Below are 18,024 nucleotides of genomic sequence, written 5' to 3' on the forward strand. Positions count from 1 at the left end.
TGTGGTGGGACTCGAACCGGAGCTGCAGGAGGAGCAGTCAGGTAACGGTTATAATGGGTGACTTCAATCTACATATAGATTGGGTGAATCAAATTGGCAGGGGTGCTGAGGAAGAGGATTTCTTGGAATGTATGCGGGATAGTTATCTAAATCAACATGTAGAGGAACCAACGAGAGAGCAGGCTATTTTAGACTGGGTATTGAGTAATGAGGAAGGGTTAGTTAGCAATCTTGTTGTACGTGCCCCCTTGGGCAAGAGTGACCATAATATAATGACTCCTTCATTAGGATGGAGAGTGACATTGTTAATTCAGAAACAATGGTTCTGAACTTAAAGAAAGGTAACTTTGAGGGTATGAGATGTGAATTGGCCAAGATTGACTGGCAATTAATTCTAAAAGGGTTGACGGTGGATATGCAATGGAAGACATTTAAAGACTGCATGGATGAACTACAAAAATTGTTCATCCCAGTTTGGCAAAAGAATAAATCAGGGAAGGTAGTACATCCGTGGATAACAAGGGAAATCAGGGATAGTATCAAAGCGAAGGATGATGCGTACAAATTAGCCAGAAAAAGCAGCATACCGGAGGACTGGGAGAAATTCAAAGACCAGCAGAGGAGGACAAAGGGCTTAATTAGGAAAGGAAAAATAGATTATGAAAGAAAACTGGCAGGGAACATAAAAACTGACTGCAAAAGTTTTTATAGATATGTGAAAAGAAAGAGATTAGTTAAAACAAATGTAGGTCCCTTGCAGTCAGAAACAGGGGAGTTGATCATGGGGAACAAGGATATGGCGGACCAATTGAATAACTACTTTGGTTCCGTCTTCACTAAGGAAGACATAAATAATTTGCCGGAAATAGCAGGGGACCGCGGGTCAAAGGAGTTGGAGGAATTGAGTGAAATCCAGGTTAGCCGGGAAGTGGTGTTGTGTAAATTGAATGGATTAAAGGCCGATAAATCCCCAGGGCCAGATAGGCTGCATACCAGAGTACTTAAGGAAGTAGCTCCAGAAATAGTGGATGCATTAGTAATAATCTTTCAAAACTCTTTAGATTCTGGAGTAGTTCCTGAAGATTGGCGGGTAGCAAACGTAACCCCACTTTTTAAGAAGGGAGGGAGAGAGAAAATGGGGAATTACAGACCAGTTAGTCTAACATCGGTAGTGGGGAAACTGCTAGAGTCAGTTATTAAAGATGGGATAGCAGCACATTTGGAAAGTGGTGAAATCATTGGACAAAGTCAGCATGGATTTACGAAAGGTAAATCATGTCTGACGAATCTTATAGAATTTTTCGAGGATGTAACTAGTAGCGTGGATAGGGGAGAACCAGTGGATGTGGTGTATCTGGACTTCCAGAAGGCTTTCGACAAGGTCCCACATAAAAAATTAGTATACAAACTTAAAGCACAAGGCATTGGGGGTTCAGTATTGATGTGGATAGAGAACTGGCTGGCAAACAGGAAGCAAAGAGTAGGAGTAAACGGGTCCTTTTCACAATGGCAGGCAGTGACTAGTGGGGTACCCCAAGGCTCAGTACTGGGACCCCAGCTATTTACAATATATATTAATGATCTGGATGAGGGAATTGAAGGCAATATCTCCAAGTTTGCGGATGACACTAAGCTGGGGGGCAGTGTTAGCTGTGAGGTGGATGCTAGGAGACTGCAGGGTGACTTGGATAGGCTGGGTGAGTGGGCAAATGTTTGGCAGATGCAGTATAATGTGGATAAATGTGAGGTTATCCATTTTGGTGGCAAAAACAGGAAAGCAGACTATTATCTAAATGGTGGCCGATTGGGAAAGGGGGAGATGCAGCGAGACCTGGGTGTCATGGTACACCAGTCATTGAAGGTAGGCATGCAGGTGCAGCAGGCAGTAAAGAAAGCGAATGGTATGTTAGCTTTCATTGCAAAAGGATTTGAGTATAGGAGCAGAGAGGTTCTACTGCAGTTGTCCAGGGTCTTGGTGAGACCACACTGGAGTATTGCGTACAGTTTTTTGGTCTCCAAATCTGAGGAAGGACATTATTGCCATAGAGGGAGTGCAGAGACGGTTCACCAGACTGATTCCTGGGATGTCAGGACTGTCTTATGAAGAAAGACTGGATAGACTTGGTTTATACTCTCTAGAATTTAGAAGATTGAGAGGGGATCTTATAGAAACTTACAAAATTCTTAAGGGGTTGGACAGGCTAGATGCAGGAAGATTGTTCCCGATGTTGGGGAAGTCCAGGACAAGGGGTCACAGCTTAAGGATAAAGGGGAAATCCTTTAAAACCGAGATGAGAAGAACTTTTTTCACGCAGAGAGTGGTGAATCTCTGGAACTCTCTGCCACAGAGGGTAGTTGAGGCCACTTCATTGGCTATATTTAAGAGGGAGTTAGATGTGGCCCTTGTGGCTAAGGGGATCAGGGGGTATGGAGAGAAGGCAGGTACGGGATACTGAGTTGGATGATCAGCCATGATCATATTGAATGGCGGTGCAGGCTCGAAGGGCCGAATGGCCTACTCCTGCACCTAATTTCTATGTTTCTATATTTCTATGTAACATCGCCGCCGTGTGGAGGCCAAAAGCGGCAACTCTCCCAACATTTTTTGCGGCCTAAACTTTAAAGTCCTTCCTGTTGTAGTTGCAGCACCTCACCTTCAGAAATGTCACTCCGTCGTTTTCCCCCATTTGCTTCTGCAGCTTGGAGAGTTCTCTCCGAACGGAACTTAAATACTTGTCAATGACTGAGACATTCCCCTCCATGGCGTCTAGGATCCTCTGCTCCTGTTCCCTGACCTCTCTGTTCAAACTCTGCTCCTTCTCCCGGAGACTCTGGTAAATTTTCGTGAAATCTGCCGAGACCAGCGACTGCAAACTGCGCGACTGTTCCTGCAAAAAGCGAAGGATTAAAACGTGATAAACTGCAGGGGGATTGCGGGAACAAAACTGAAAGGCGACTTCACCGCCCACCTGCCTACCTTGACTCCAGAAATCCGCTCATTCTGCGCTAGTCTTACACTCAGCGCCGCCACTTTGTTCGCTGTGAGAGTGTCGAAGGAAGTCTTGATCCGGTCCTTGAAAACCCAAAAAAGGATTAACACCACGATATGCCGTAAAAAACACAAGAACGTAATCAGATGTTAAGTTTCAGAAGGAACTGCAGATGCTGGGAAAATCGATGGTAGACAAAATTGCTGGAGAAACTCAGCGGGTGAGGCAGCATCTGTGGAGTGAAGGAATAAAATAGGCGATGTTCTGAAGAAGGGTCTCGACCCAAAACATCACGTATTCCTTCGCTCCATAGATGCTGCCTGACCCGCTGAGTTTCACCAACTGTTAAAACCGGTTTGCTTTTAGTTACCTTGTAGAATTCCACAGCTTCTTTGACCGGAATGAAGCTGTGAGACTTGTGTTCCCTCGCATCTCTGCAGACCAGGCAGACCAGTTTCCGGTCAGTTTCGCAGAACAGCTTGAGTTCTTCCTGATGTTCCTGGCAGAGGTGTTGATTTCCCGTCGCTTTGGACTTCTCGTTCAATGTCCGGGTCTTCTGGGCCAGGTTTGCCAAGGCCCAGTTTATGCTGAAGTTTTTCTCTTCAAACTCTTGCCGACATTCTGGGCAGGATTTTTTATTCGACTCTTCCCAGAACAGCGCGATGCAGCGGCGACAGAAGGTGTGCCCGCAGTCCAGTGATACCGGCTCCGTGAAGAAATCCAAGCAGACGGAGCAATTCAAATCCTCCGTGAAGCTGTCGGTTTGAAATAGTTGGGAGGCCATACTTGCATTCGCCACTTCCTGTTGCAGCCGACTATCACTTTGCAATCAAGATTCAAGAGAATTTATTGTCACGTGTCCCAGATAGGACAATTAAATTCTTGCTTTGCTTCAGCACAACAGAACATTGTAGGCATAAATAATACAGAACAGATAAGTGTGTCCATATACCATTGAATATATATATATATATATATATATATATATATAGTGTTTAAGAAGGAACTGCAGATGCTGGAGAATCGAAGGTACACAAAAAAGCTGGAGAAACTCAGCGGGTGCAGCAGCATCTATGGAGCGAAGGAAATAGGCAACATCTATTCAGTCTGAAGAAGGGTTTCGGCCCGAAACGTTGCCTATTTCCTTCGCTCCATAGATGCTGCTGCACCCGCTGAGTTTCTCCAGCTTTTTTGTGTATATATATATATTTATACACACACATAAGTAAGCATTTAAAGTGCAGTAGGCTAATTAAAGTTCAGATTTTTTTGGAGTTGAGTTTAATAGCCGGATGGCTGTGGGGAAGTAGCTGTTCCTGAACCTGGATGTTGCAGTCTTCAGGCTCCTGTACCTTCTACCTGAAGGCAGCGGGGAGATGAGTGTGTGGCCAGGATGGTGTGGGTCCTTGATGATGCTGCCAGCCTTTTTGAAGCAGCGACTGTGGTAGATCCCCTCGATGGTAGGGAGGTCAGAGCCGATGATGGTCTTTGGCCAACACATTCATAGTAGCCGGTGGGGTTTTTTTTGTTCCTTCAGGGTAGATAAGGTGGTAAAAAAAAAAGATTTTGGCGCGTTGGCCTTTGTCATTCAGAATATTGAGTGCCTAGTACTGGGCGATGTTGTCAGGACTAGAGGGTGTGAGCTACAGGGAGAGGTTAAGTAGGCTGGGTCTCTATTCCATAAAGGATGAGGTGAGAGCTTATAGAGGTCTACAACATCGCGAGAGGAATAGATGCACAGAGTCTCTTGCCCAGAGTAGGGGAACCGAGGACCAGAGGACATATTTTCAAGGTGAAGGGGAAAATATTTGACAGGAATCCGAGGGGTAACTTTTTCACACGGAGGATGGTGGGTGTATGGAACAAGCTGCCACAGGAGGTAGTTGAGGCTGGGACTATCCCATAGTTTAAGAAACAGTAGGACAGGTTTGGAGGGTTATGGACCAAGCGCAGGCAAGTGGGACTTGGGAAGCTGGGACATTGTTGGCCGGTGTGGGCGAGTTGGGCCGAAGGGCCTGTTTCCACACTGTATCACTCTATGACTATGATTGTTTCCCTGGTCCTATCCGATCTCCCGGGCGCCAAACACTTTAACTCCCCCTCCCATTCCCACACTGAGCTTTCTGTCCTGAGCCTCCTCCACTGTCAGCGTGAGGCCAAACACAAATTGGAGGAACAGCACCTCATAATTCTCGTGGGCAGCTTACTACCCAGTGATATGAATATTGAATTCTCTAACTTCAAATAACCCTTGCAACCCCTCTCTCTCTGCCACTACCTCACACCCTAGTCGGCCTATTTACTTCACTGTGGTCCTGATGAGCTCCAATCTTTGTATCATTCATCATCACCTTCCCTACAGCCAACGTTGGCACATTGTGGGCTCCACTTCTCTTTGATTATCATTACTTTTTGCGTATCTTTCATTTATCTGTTCTATGTACCTTTCCATATCTCTCGTTTCCCTTTCCCCTGACTCTCAGTCTGAAGAAGGGTCTCGACTCGAAACATCACCTATTAGAGTCATAGAGTGATACAGTGTGGAAACAGGCCCTTCGGCCCTACAACATGTCCCAACTACATTAGTCCCACCTGCCCGCGTTTGGTTCACATCCCTTCAAACCTGTCCTATCCATGTATGTAACTAACTGTTTCTTTAAGTACCTGCCTCCCTAATTTGAGGATGGACATCCTTGTGATTGAGGCAGTGCAGCATAAACGATGGGAGTGTCCCAGCCTCAACAACCTCCTCTGCCAGTTTGTTCTATACACCCACCACCCTTTGAGTGAAAGAGTTACCCCTCAGATTCCTGTTAATTTTTTTCCCCTTCACCTTAAGCCTATGACCGCTAGTTCTCGACTCACCTACTCTGGGCAAGAGATTCCCCCATAATGTTGCTGGCTCTGGATCTGCACCTCCTGGTGTATAGGTCCTGCAGGGGGTGGGGGGTGAGTGTAGTTCCCATAGTGTGTTCGGCCAAATGCACTACTTTCCTGTCCTGGGCAGAGCTGTTCCCAAACCAGATCACGATGTTGCCGGACAAGATGCTTTCTACAGCCCCAGAGTAGAAGCACTGGATGATCCTCAGAGACACTCTGAATTTCCTCAGCTGCCTGAGGTGGTAAAGGCGCTGCCTTGCCTTACTCACCAGTGCGGCAGTGTGTGATGTCCATGTCAGATCCTCTGTGATGTGGACTCCCAGGTATTTAAAGCAGCTCACCCTATCCACAGTAGTCCCATTTATTCCCAGTGGCGTGTATGTCCTCGGTTGTTGTGCCCTTCTAAAGTCCACAATCAGTCACATTTCTACGCAACGTTTGTGAGTGCAAGGTTTTTCTCCTCTTACAAACCCTGATAAAAAGCCGACCCATGGCACCTTTCAATGATGTTCATGACTTTATTAATAGTTGCTACAATAAAGTTACATTTGGCAAACTGCTGACTAACCGAAGCTTACCCAAAGCATCACCCCACACACAAACAATTGACAGACCAGATGCAAGAGGGCGGCCCTTCGGCCCACTGACTCTGTGGTATAGTATGTAGACAAAAATGCTGGAGAAACTCAGCGGGTGAGGCAGCATCTACGGAGAGTAGGAATAGGTAGTGTTTCAGGTCGAGACCATTCTTCAGACTTATGTGGAGGTTGGGAGAGGGGCAGTAAGAAGAAAGGAAGAGGCGGAGACAGTGGGCTGTGGGAGAGCTGGGAAGGGGAGGGGGAGGAGAGAGAAAGCAGGGACTACCTGAAATTGGAGAAGTCAATGTTCATACCGCTGGGGTGTAAACTACCCAAGCAAAATATGAGGTGCTGCTCCTCCAATTAGCGGTGGGACTCACTCTGGCCATGGAGGAGGCCCAGGACAGAAAGGTTAGATTGGGAATGGGAGGGGGAGTTGGAGTGCTGAGTCACCGGGAGATCAGGTTGGTTATTGTGAACCGAGCGGAGGTGTTGGGCGAAGCGATTGCCAAACCTGCGCTTGGTCTCACCGATGTAGAGCAGCCGACACCTAGAGCAGCGGATGCAATAGATGAGGTTGGAGGAGGTGCAGGTGAACCTCTGCCTCACCTGGAAAGACTGCTCGGGTCCTTGAATGGTCCAGTGTAGCATTTCCTGCGGTTGCAAGGGAAAGCACCAGGGGAGGGGATGGTTTGAGTGGGAAGGGACGAATTGACCAAGGAGTTACGGAGGAAGCGGTCTCTGCGGAAAGCCGAAAGGGGAGGTATGGTATGGTATGATACTTTATTTGACGCATGTACCGAGGTAAACTGAAATTAATTTTTGTGTACAGTTCAGTACAAGAATCACTCTGCATAAGCACTTAGATACATCTTAGATACAGTACAAGTTTATAGAGTAGAACACTGAGACAGTGTGGAGGAAGGAACTGTAGATGATGCTTAGAGTCGCCAGTTTGAGGCCATGTCTCTCACTGTGCCGGCACTTTGAATAGAGTTGATCTTAGATCTGCCGGCACTTCGGTTACCTCCGGCCAGTGCATTATAAGTCACGATAACCATGGTGGTATTGTGCTAGGTTGTAATGTCCCTCAGTGACACAGTGACTCGTGGGGTTATTGGATGTTTGTTCCATGTTGGCGGAGTGGTAGTCAGGAACGGGGAAGGTGGGATTAGTGTAGCTGGGACAACAGTGTGGGCAAGTTGGGCCGAGGAACCTGTTTACACGCTGTATCTGTCAAGGGCCTGTCCAAACTTGGCCGTCATTTGCACGCCATTTACGCGACCTCCAAAAATGTGGTCGTCGTGTTGTGACGCACGGGTAGCGTGTGGGTAGCGCGGGACGAGGCGTGGAGGAGTGTGGAGTTGCGGATTTCGTGCTGCATTAAATCTTCGTGCGCCACCGGCGTGGCGTATCGCTTACGCACGCGGACACACTGCGGTCGGCACGCTGACGTCCTGACCTTGTACGTGTAGTGTGTGGTGATGCACGATGACGTTACCGTGCGTAACCATGCTCTGCCGCACGCCGCCCAAACGCAGTCATAGAAACATAGAAAATAGGTACAGGAGTAGAGGCCATTCGGCCCTTCGAGCCTGCACCACCATTCAATATGATCATGGCTGATCATCCAACTCAGTATCCCATCCCTGCCTTCTCTCCATACCCCCTGATCCCTTTAGCCACAAGGGCCACATCTAACTCCCTCTTATATATAGTCAATGAACTGTGGCCTCAACTACCTTCTGTGGCAGAGAATTCCACAGATTCACCACTCTCTGTGTGAAAAATGGTTTTCTCGTCTCGGTCCTAAAAAAATGTCCCCCTTATCCTTAAATTGTCACCCCTTGTTCTGGACTTCCCCAACATCGGGAGCAATCTTCCTGCATCTAGCTTGTCCAACCCCTTAAGAATTTTGTAAGTCTCTGTAAGATGTAACTAGTAGAGTGGATAGATGTAACTAGTAGAGTGGATAAGGGAGAACCAGTGGTTGTGTTATATCTGGACTTTCAGAAGGCTTTTGACAAGGTCCCACATAAGAGATCAGTATACAAACTTAAAGCACACGCTATTGTGGGTTCAGTATTGATGTGGATAGAGAACTGGCTGGCAGACAGGAAGCAAAGAGTAGGAGTAAACGGGTCCTTTTCACAAAGGCAGGCAGTGACTAGTGGGGCACCACAAGGCTCAGTTCTGGGACCCCAGCTATTTACGATATATTTTAATGATTTGGACGAGGGAATTGAATGCAACATCTCCAAGTTTGCGGATGACACGAAGCTGGGGGGCAGTGTTAGCTGTGAGGAGGATGCTAGGAGGCTGCAAGGTGACTTGGATAGGCTGGGTGAGTGGGAAAATGCATGGCAGATGCAGTATACTGTGGATAAATGTGAGGTTATCCACTTTGGTGGCAAAAACAGGAAAGTAGATTATTATCTGAATGGTGGCCGATTTGGAAAGGGGGAGATGCAACGAGACCTGGGTGTCATGGTACACCAGTCATTAAAAGTCGGCATGCAGGTCCAGCAGGCAGTGAAGAAGGCGAATGGTATGTTAGCATTCATAGCAAAAGGATTTGAGTATAGGAGCGGGGAGGTTCTACTGCAGTTGTATTGGGTCTTAGTGAGACCACACCTGGAGTATTGCGTACAGTTTTGGTCTCCTAATCTGAGGAAATACATTCTTGCCATAGAGGGAGTACAGAGAAGGTTCACCAGACTGATTCCTGGGATGTCAGGACTTTCATATGAAGAAAGACTGGATAGACTCGGTTTGTACTCGCTAGAATTTAGAAGGTTGTGGGGGGATCTTATAGAAACTTACAAAATTCTTAAGGGGTTGGACAGGCTAGATGCAGGAAGATTGTTCCCGATGTTGGGGAAGTCCAGAACAAGGGGTCACAGTTTAAGTATAAAGGGGAAATCTTTTAGGACCGAGATGAGGAAAACTTTTTTCACACAGAGTGGTGAATCTCTGGAATTCTCTGCCGCAGAAGATAGTTGAGGCCAGTTCATTGGCTATATTTAAGAGGGAGTTAGATGTGGCCCTTGTGGCTAAAGGGATCAGGGAATATGGAGAGAAGGCAGGAACAGGATACTGAGTTGGATGATCAGCCATGATCATATTGAATGGCGGTGCAGGCTCGAAAGGCCGAATGGCCTACTCCTGCACCTATTTTCTATGTTTCTATGTTTCTAAGATCCCCCCTCAATCTTCTAAATTCTAGCGAGTACAAGCCGAGTCTATCCAGTCTTTCTTCATATGAGTCCTGACATCCCAGGAATCAGTCTGGTGAACCTTCTCTGCACTCCCTCGGCCAGTCGGTCACAATGAGAAAATAATTACGCCGTCAGCATCAATCCCTTCAGAGTTACACGTTAGTAAGTATTTTTGAAACATCCTTAGTTAAGGATGTTTCAAAAGTTAACATCCAGGTACGGATTGCTGATTTTATATCCTAAAAGAACAACTAGTAACCAAATTCGTTTTTTTTAAATAACCACCAACAATTTTACTAACACCATTAAAAAAAAAATTGCAAACTAATTCTTAAGCTGGGTTCAAACCCTCAAACCCTCAAAATTTCAGAAAGTTTAAAGTAAATGAATTTTTCTAGCAAACAATAATGTTATGAATGTTTCACTTAACTTAATACGCTGACTAATTCTACTTGCAGAGCAGATGAAATATTTGAAGGCGCATGATGACGGGTGATGATGCTACCGGCCTGTCGCGTAAATGTGAGTCTTATCCGACTATATTGATCAAACAATGGGTAAGTAAGACACTGCCCGGGGCAAGACATACACTGGCCGCACTGCTCTTTGTTGGAGGCTATAGACACAAAATGCTGAAGTAACTCAGCGGGCCAGGCAGCATCGCTGGAGAGAAGGAATGGGCGACGTTTTGGGTCGAGACACTTCTTCCTTCTCTCCAGAGATGTTGCCTGTCCCACCTAGTTACTCCTGCTTTTTGTGTCTACCTTCGGTTTAACAGATTGTTATCTGAATGGTGTCAAGTTGGGAAAGGGGGAAGTACAATGGGATCTGGGTGGTCCTTGTTCATCAGTCAATAAAAGTAAACATGCAGGTATAGCAGGCAGTGAAGAAAGCGAATGGCATGTTGGCCTTCATAACAAGAGGAGTTGAGTACAGGAGCAAAGAGGCGCTGAGTTACTTCTGCAGTTGTATAGGGCCTATGTCAAGAGTCTAGAGAGTTTATTGACATGTGTCCCAGATAGGACAATACAATTCTTGCTTGCTGCAGCACAACAGAATATTGTAGGCATAAATGCAGATCAGATCAGATCAGTGTGTCCATGTACGATAGAATATATATGTACACACACATCAGTAAACAGATAATGGTCCATCAGTTTGAAGAAGGGTTTCGGCCCATAACGTTGCCTAGTTCCTTCGCTCCATAGATGCTGCTGCACCCGCTGGGTTTATCTAGCATTTTTGTGTACCTTCGATTTTCCAGCATCTGCAGTTCCTTCTTAAACGCAATAGGCTGTTATAGTTCATAGTTTGTTTGAAGTTGTGTTTAATAGTCTGATGGCTGTGGGGAAGAAGCAGATTCCTGAACCTGGATGTTGCAGATTTCAGGCTCCTGTACCTTCCACCCGATGGCAGCAGAGAGATGAGTGTGTGGCCAGGATGGTGTGGGTCCTTGATGATGCTGATTGCCTTTTTGAGGCAGCGACTGCGATAGATCCCCTCGATGGTGGGGAGGTCAGGACTGGGCAGTGGTTACGCCTTTTTGCAGCCTTAAGTGAGACCACACCTGGAGTATTGTTTGCAGTTTTGGTCCGCTAATTTGAGGAAGAACATTCTTTCTATTGGAGGTGTGCAGCGTAGGTTCATCAGGTTAATTCCCGGGATGGCGGGACTGTCATATGCTGAGAGAATGGAGCAGCTGGGCTTGTACACTCTGGAGTTTAGAAGGATAAGAGGGGATCTTATTGAAACATATAAGATTGTTAAGGGTTTGGACATGCTAGAGGCAGGAAACATGTTCCCGATGTTGGGGGAGTCCAGAACCAGGGGCCACAGTTTAAGAATAAGGGGTAAGCCATTTAGAACTGAGACGAAGAAACACCTTTTCACCCTGAGAGTTGTGAGTCTGTGGAATTCTCTGCCTCAGAGGGCGGTGGAGGCCGGTTCTCTGGATACTTTCAAGAGAGAGTTAGATAGGGCTCTTAAAGATAGCGGAGTCAGAGGATATGGGGAGAAGGCAGGAACGGGGTACTAATTGTGGATGATCAGCCATGATCACATTGAATGGTGGTGCTGGCTCGAAGGGTCGAATGGCCTACTCCTGCACCTATTGTCTATTGTCTATTGTCTAAGCCAGCATCTGCAGTTCCTTCTTACACTATGTTGGAGGGGGTCATTTGGAGGATGGCAAAGTGCATGAGGCAAGTGGTCATGGTGAGCTTGGCGGAACGGGACCCCCATATCCGCTCTCCTTAGTGAATTTTAACTCTGCGTATTCTCAGCGGCGCTGAGTTATCCCCGGCGTCGTTCCGACCCGGACTGAAAATGGGGTAGATCTTCTCGATGAAGGTGTGGGTGTAGGTGTGGAGGTGGGACATGTCGTCCGCGTTGTAGAACGTCACCTGGCCCAACTCGTGGTCGAGGAACACGCCTATCTTCCTGGGGTTGACGGCGGGGGTGAGCAGTCCCCGGGGCGGGGAGCTGAACTCCACGTACCCCTTCCCGGGGAGCAGGCAGATGGTAAAGAACCCCGTCTCCGGCTTCAGGTCGGCGCTCCCCTTGCGGTTGGCCGTCTCCTCCACCACCCCCAGCCCCCACCAAATCTTGTCTCCAACCTCCACCTCCCAGTAGTGGCGGCCCGAGGAGAAGCCCTCGGTCGCCAGCACGTAGGCTCTGCGGTCGAAGCGGGCCGGGGTGTCGGGCAGCTCCTGCCGCCTGTCCCCGCACCTCACGCTGGTCTGGTCCTTGGAGACCACGAGCCAAGGGTTGGCCGTCTTCGGATCCAGAGTCAGAGGGGCCGGAGCTGAGGAGCGTTGAAAGAAAAAATAACACACCGTCAATGCTACGCTGCACTCCCTCAATAGCAAGAATGTCCTTCCTCAAATTTGGGGACCAAAACTGCACACAATACTCCAGGTGTGGTCTCACTAGGGCTCTGAACAACTGCAGAAGGACCTCTTTGCTTCTATGCTCACCTCCTCTTGTTACAAATGCCAACATTTTGGCTTTCTCCATTGCCTGCTGTACCTGCATGCTCACTTTCATTGACACATGAACAAGGACCCCCCAGATCCCGTTGTACTTCCCCCTTTCCCAACTTGACACCATTTAGAAAGTAATCTGCCTAGTTGAAGGGCCTGTTTCCACTCAGTATGTCTCCGTGACACTGCGACACCAACCCAGAAATACGTAACTACACTGCAGCCGATTTGTACCGAGGATTCTCTCCCTGGAATGCAACCTAATCTGGAAACATGTGGAGAATGTTTAGAGTCAGAAGGAACTGCAGATGCTGGTTTAAATCGAAGGTAGATACAAAATGCTGGAGTAACTCAGCGGGACGGGCAGCATCCCTGGGGAGAGGGAATGGGTGACGTTTCGGGTCGAGAGTCAAGTCAAATCAATATATAATGTTATTTCTATAGCACATTTAAAAAACAACTCTCGTTGACCAAAGCGCTTTGCATTAGTGCAGTGGGCGGCGCGACTCACGTCGCAGCGGCCTCTACAGTCCGTCTGTCTTTTTATTATTTTTTGTCTATTTTGAATGTCGTTTTTATTTTATTTTTTTTTGTGTATGTGTGTGGGTATGTGTGTGGGGGGCGGGGGGTGGGGGAAACTTTTAAAATCTTTTCCCTGTAAGGAGAACCCGACCTTTTCTCTGTCGGGTCTCCGTTGTCGTTGGGGCCGAGCACCGTGGAGCGGCCTCCAGCAGGAACGACCTGGGGCTCCAGTCGCGGAGCTGCGGACCTACTCACCATCGTAGAGCTGGCTGAGTCCGGAGTGGGAGGAGCTGTGGTGGCGCTCGGCTGCGACCCGACCCCGGGGATTCGGAGGCTCCAACCGCAGTTCTGGTGGACAGTAACGCCGGGAGCCCGCGGGTCCCTGCTGGGAGACTGGTTTTCGGGACTTCCGCAACGGCGACTTCTCCCGCCCGAGTTGCGGGGTTGAAGATGACCTGGAGCGGGGCTTTACATCGCCCAGCGCGGCTTTGAATGGCCGCGGGACACTTACCATCACCCGCCGGGGGCTTTGACTCTGACATCGGGAGGGGAATGGGGAGTGCAGGGGAGAGATAAGTCTTTGCCTTCCATCACAGCGAGGAGGAGATGCGCTGTGATGGAGGTCTGTGTAAATTGTGTTGTGTCTTGGGTCTTTTTCTTGTGTGTATGACTCCAGAAACAACATTTTGTTTGAACCTCAATGAGGTTCAAATGACAAATAAATTGTATTGTATAGTATTGTATTGTATTGTGGTAACACGCTACATACAGTGGTACATAGATCTAACTATACATACATACATACATACATACATACATACATACATACATACATACATACATACATACATACATACATACATACATACATACATACAGTGCTCCCTCAGAGGACCTCAAGAAAGGCTTGAGAGTAAAAATAAGTTTTAAGCCTGGACTTAAAGGAGTCGATGGAGGGGGCAGTTCTGATGGGAAGACGGATGCTGTTCCATAGTCTAGGAGCTGCAACCGCAAAGGCACGGTCGCCCCTGAGCTTATGCCTAGACCGCGGGATGTTCAGCAACCCCAAGTCGGCCGATCTGAGGGGCCTGGAGGTGGTGTGGTGGGTGAGCAGACTTTTGATGTAGCGTGGGGACAAGCCCGTTAAGGGCTTTGTAGACATAGAGGAGGACCTTGAAATGTATTCAGAACCGCACAGGGAGCCAGTGGCGAGAGGCCAGGATGGGGGTGATGTGGGCCCTTTTTCGGGTGCCCGTCAGGAGTCTCGCTGCGGCGTTTTGGACCAGTTGCAGGCGGGACGGGGAATATTGGCTGATGCTAGTGTAAAGGGAGTTGCAGTAATCGAGGTGGGAGGAGATGAATTAGTGGATGATCTTTTCGAGGTCGTCAAATTGGAGGAATGGTTTTATTTTAGCTATCGTCCGAAGCTGCAAGAAGCTAGCTGTCACCACGGCAACCACGTTTACCGAGAGTGTGGAGTCAGAATCAGGTACGTTACCGGAGCTAATATAATTGATCATGTCCTTCCATGTGATGTAGAGTATGGGACCATTAAATTTGTCAATGGCCAGGCTGGCGTCCTCCACTGTTGGTTGGCCATCATCATCGTTAATCCTGCAAAGGACAAACAGCTGGTGAATTAATTGACATCAGGACTTTTCTACTGAGCAGATATGAGGCCCCTTCTACTGCTTTCTGTGAACCAGAATCTTTGGAGCGCAGTAGGTTGAAGGGGCGATCGCAGTCAAAAAGGCACAACAGAGGATGTACTTCCTGCGGCAGCTGAGGAAGCACAATCTGCCACAGGCAATGATGGTCGAATTCTACTCGGCCATCGTAGAGTCTGTTCTCACCTTCTCCATCATGGTCTGGTTTGGCTCAGCCACCAAGCACGACACCTGGAGGCTGCAGCGAATCGTCCGATCAGCAGAGAAGGTTATTGGCTGCAACCTTCCCTCCATTGATGAACTGTACACTGCAAGGGGCAGGAAGCGAGCGGGCAAGATCATCTCTGACCCCTCTCACCCTGGCCACAAACTCTTTGAATCACTTCCCCCTGGAAGGCGACTCCGGACTGTCAAAGCTGCCACAGCCAGACATAAAAACAGTTTCTATCCACGAGTAGTTGCTCTACTCAACAGCCAAAAATCTGTAGCCTCCCTTTGATCTGGTATTTTGTTGGTTCACTGGCTTGATCAATGGTGTTTTATCATTAATGTCTTATTATTATTAATGTTTAGTGTTATCCGAGTCATTCGTAACTGTCACTGTATGTCATGTTGTTACTTGTGGGCGGAGCATCAAGGCAAATTCCTTGTATGTGAATACTTGGCCAATAAACTTACTTATTTACTTATCTTGCGGTGTGTAAAATCATGAGGGGAATAGGAAGGGTGGAAGCACAGTTCCCCCCCAGGGTAGCAGGAATTAGCAACTAGAGGGCACTGCTTTAACGTGCGAGGGGAAAGATTTAATAGGGACCTGAGGGGCAATTGTTTTCACATTGAGGGTGGTGGGTATGTGGAAGTAACTGTCGGAGAAAATCAATGTGGCAGCTACAATAACAACATTTAAACAATAGACAATAGGTGCAGGAGTAGGCCATTCGGCCCTTCGAGCCAGCATTGCCATTCAATGTGATCATGGCTGATCATCCACAATCAATACCCCGTTCCTACCTTCTCCCCATATCCCCTGACTCCGCTATCTTTAAGAGCCCTATCTAGCTCTCTCTTGAAAGTATAGTGGAATCAAGCGATATGGGGAGAAGGCAGGCACGGGTTATTGATTGGGGACGATCAGCCGTGATCACAATGAATGGCGGTGCTGGTTTGAAGGGCTGAATGGCCTCCTCCTGCACCTATTTTCTATGTTTCTATTGAAAGCATCAAGAGAACCGGCCTCTGAGGCAGAGAATTCCACACTCACAACTCTCTGTGTGAAGAAGCGTTTCCTCATCTCCGTTCTAAATGAATTAAATGGTTTAAACCAGCATCTGCAATTCACTCTTGCACACACATCACTAAGGTCTGGTCTAAAGACTTTAAACTTGACAGAGGTTCAATGAACAGTTTGTCTTACCTCCTCTTCTGAGTTTCCTCCTATAATAAATAAAAAAAACACACAAATAATACATGGAGGGAGATGTTTAGCAAATTGCAGCGGGAACTATTTTTCACTTTCTTCAGGAGAAGGGTCCCGACCCAAAACATCACCTTTCCATGTTCTCCACGGATGCTGCCTGACCTGCTGAGTCATTCCAGCATCTTCAGCTCCAACTGCATTATTAAGCTCCAACTCCATCATCAAGCATGCTGATGACACTGTGGTGGTGGGCCTGATCTCCAATAACGATGTGAAGACCTACCGGGAGGAGGTGGCTGATCTGGAACTCTGGTGTCAGGTCAACAGCCTCCTCTTGAATGTCACTAAAACTAAGGAACTGATTGTGGACTTTAGAAGGGCACAACAACCGAGGACGTACACTCCACTGGAGATAAATGGGACTACTGTGGATAGGGTGAGCTGCTTTAAATACCTGGGAGTCCACATCACAGAGGATCTGACATGGACAACACACACTGCAGCACTGGTGAGTAAGGCAAGGCAGCGCCTTTACCACCTCAGGCAGCTGAGGAAATTCAGAGTCTCACTGAGGATCCTCCAGTGCTTCTACTCTGGGACTGTATAAAGCATCTTGTCCGGCAACATCACAATCTGGTTTGGGAACAGCTCTGCCCAGGACAGGAAGGCTCTGCAGAGAGTAGTGTGTTCGGCCGAACACACTATGGGAACTACACTCGCTCCCCTGCAGGACCTATACACCAGATGGAGCAGATCCAGAGCCAACAACATTATGGGGGACCCCTACCCCCCCCAGCAACGGACTGTTCCAGCTGCTATGGTCAGGCAAACTCCTCCGGTGTCACGCAGAGAAAACAGAGAGGATGAGACATGAGTTTCTTCCCACAGGCCGTCAGGACTGTAAACTCTGATCTCACCAGGGACTCATTTACTGCTGTGTTGTGTCTTTTTAAAAGTGCTGGGGTTTTTTTCTATTAAGTACATACTGATTCTGTTCTATTTTCTGTAACTTTTTGCACAATCCGCAAACATTGCCACTTCCATTTCACTGCACATCTTGTATGTGTATGTGACAAATAAAGTTGCCTTGACTTGACTAGTTTACTTTCGTGATGAACCAGCATCCGCAGTTCCTTGTTTCTACCCAGTGCAATAGTATGCTTTGATTGCATGGCACGCAAACACATTTTAAAATTATATCTTGGTACACGTGACAGCAATAAAACAAAACTGATAAATCTCAAGAGTATAACAACTCACTTCCGCGTTAGATGCAAATATTCTTGCTTGATATCGCAGAGATAATTTGTTTTAAGTATGAACCCCTGATTGCTCTGGGAGCAGCGGTAGAGTCGCTGTCTCACAGCGCAAGAGACCCGGGTTCCATCGTGACTACAGGCGTTAGAAACATAGAAACATAGAAATTAGGTGCATGAGTAGGCCATTCGGCCCTTCGAGCCTGCACCGCCATTCAATATGATCATGGCTGATCATCCAACTCAGTATCCCGTACCTGCCTTCTCTCCATACCCCCTGATCCCTTTAGCCACAAGGGCCACATCTAACTCCCTCTTAAATATAGCCAATGAACTGGCCTCAACTACCTTCTGTGGCAGAGAGCTCCAGAGATTCACCACTCTCTGTGTTGTCTGTACGGAGGTTGTAACGTTCTCCCCGTGACCTTGTGGGTTTCCACCGGGTGGCCCAGTTTCCTCCCACATCCCAAGACGTGCAGGTCCGCGTCCAACTTCTTAGAGGGACAAGTGGCGTA

At 47.7% G+C, this 18,024-nt stretch overlaps 1 protein-coding gene across 1 annotated transcript in view; it reads right to left on the minus strand.

Annotated features, from left to right (window-relative positions):
* Positions 1 to 18,024, minus strand: part of LOC129695203 (uncharacterized) — a 60,435-nt gene that overhangs the window by 4,204 nt on the left and 38,207 nt on the right. Inside the window, exons 11-16 of the mRNA XM_055631979.1 lie at positions 16,251 to 16,270; positions 14,668 to 14,783; positions 11,934 to 12,469; positions 3,361 to 3,819; positions 2,978 to 3,073; positions 2,655 to 2,888 (exon numbers count right to left, since the gene is read on the minus strand). Of these exons, the coding sequence (XP_055487954.1) occupies positions 2,655 to 2,888; positions 2,978 to 3,073; positions 3,361 to 3,819; positions 11,934 to 12,469; positions 14,668 to 14,783; positions 16,251 to 16,270 (1,461 nt within the window). The remainder of the gene's footprint in view (positions 1 to 2,654; positions 2,889 to 2,977; positions 3,074 to 3,360; positions 3,820 to 11,933; positions 12,470 to 14,667; positions 14,784 to 16,250; positions 16,271 to 18,024) is intronic.

This window comes from Leucoraja erinacea, unplaced genomic scaffold (genome assembly GCF_028641065.1).
Source record: "Leucoraja erinacea ecotype New England unplaced genomic scaffold, Leri_hhj_1 Leri_98S, whole genome shotgun sequence".
In the NCBI taxonomy this organism is placed as follows: domain Eukaryota; kingdom Metazoa; phylum Chordata; class Chondrichthyes; order Rajiformes; family Rajidae; genus Leucoraja; species Leucoraja erinaceus.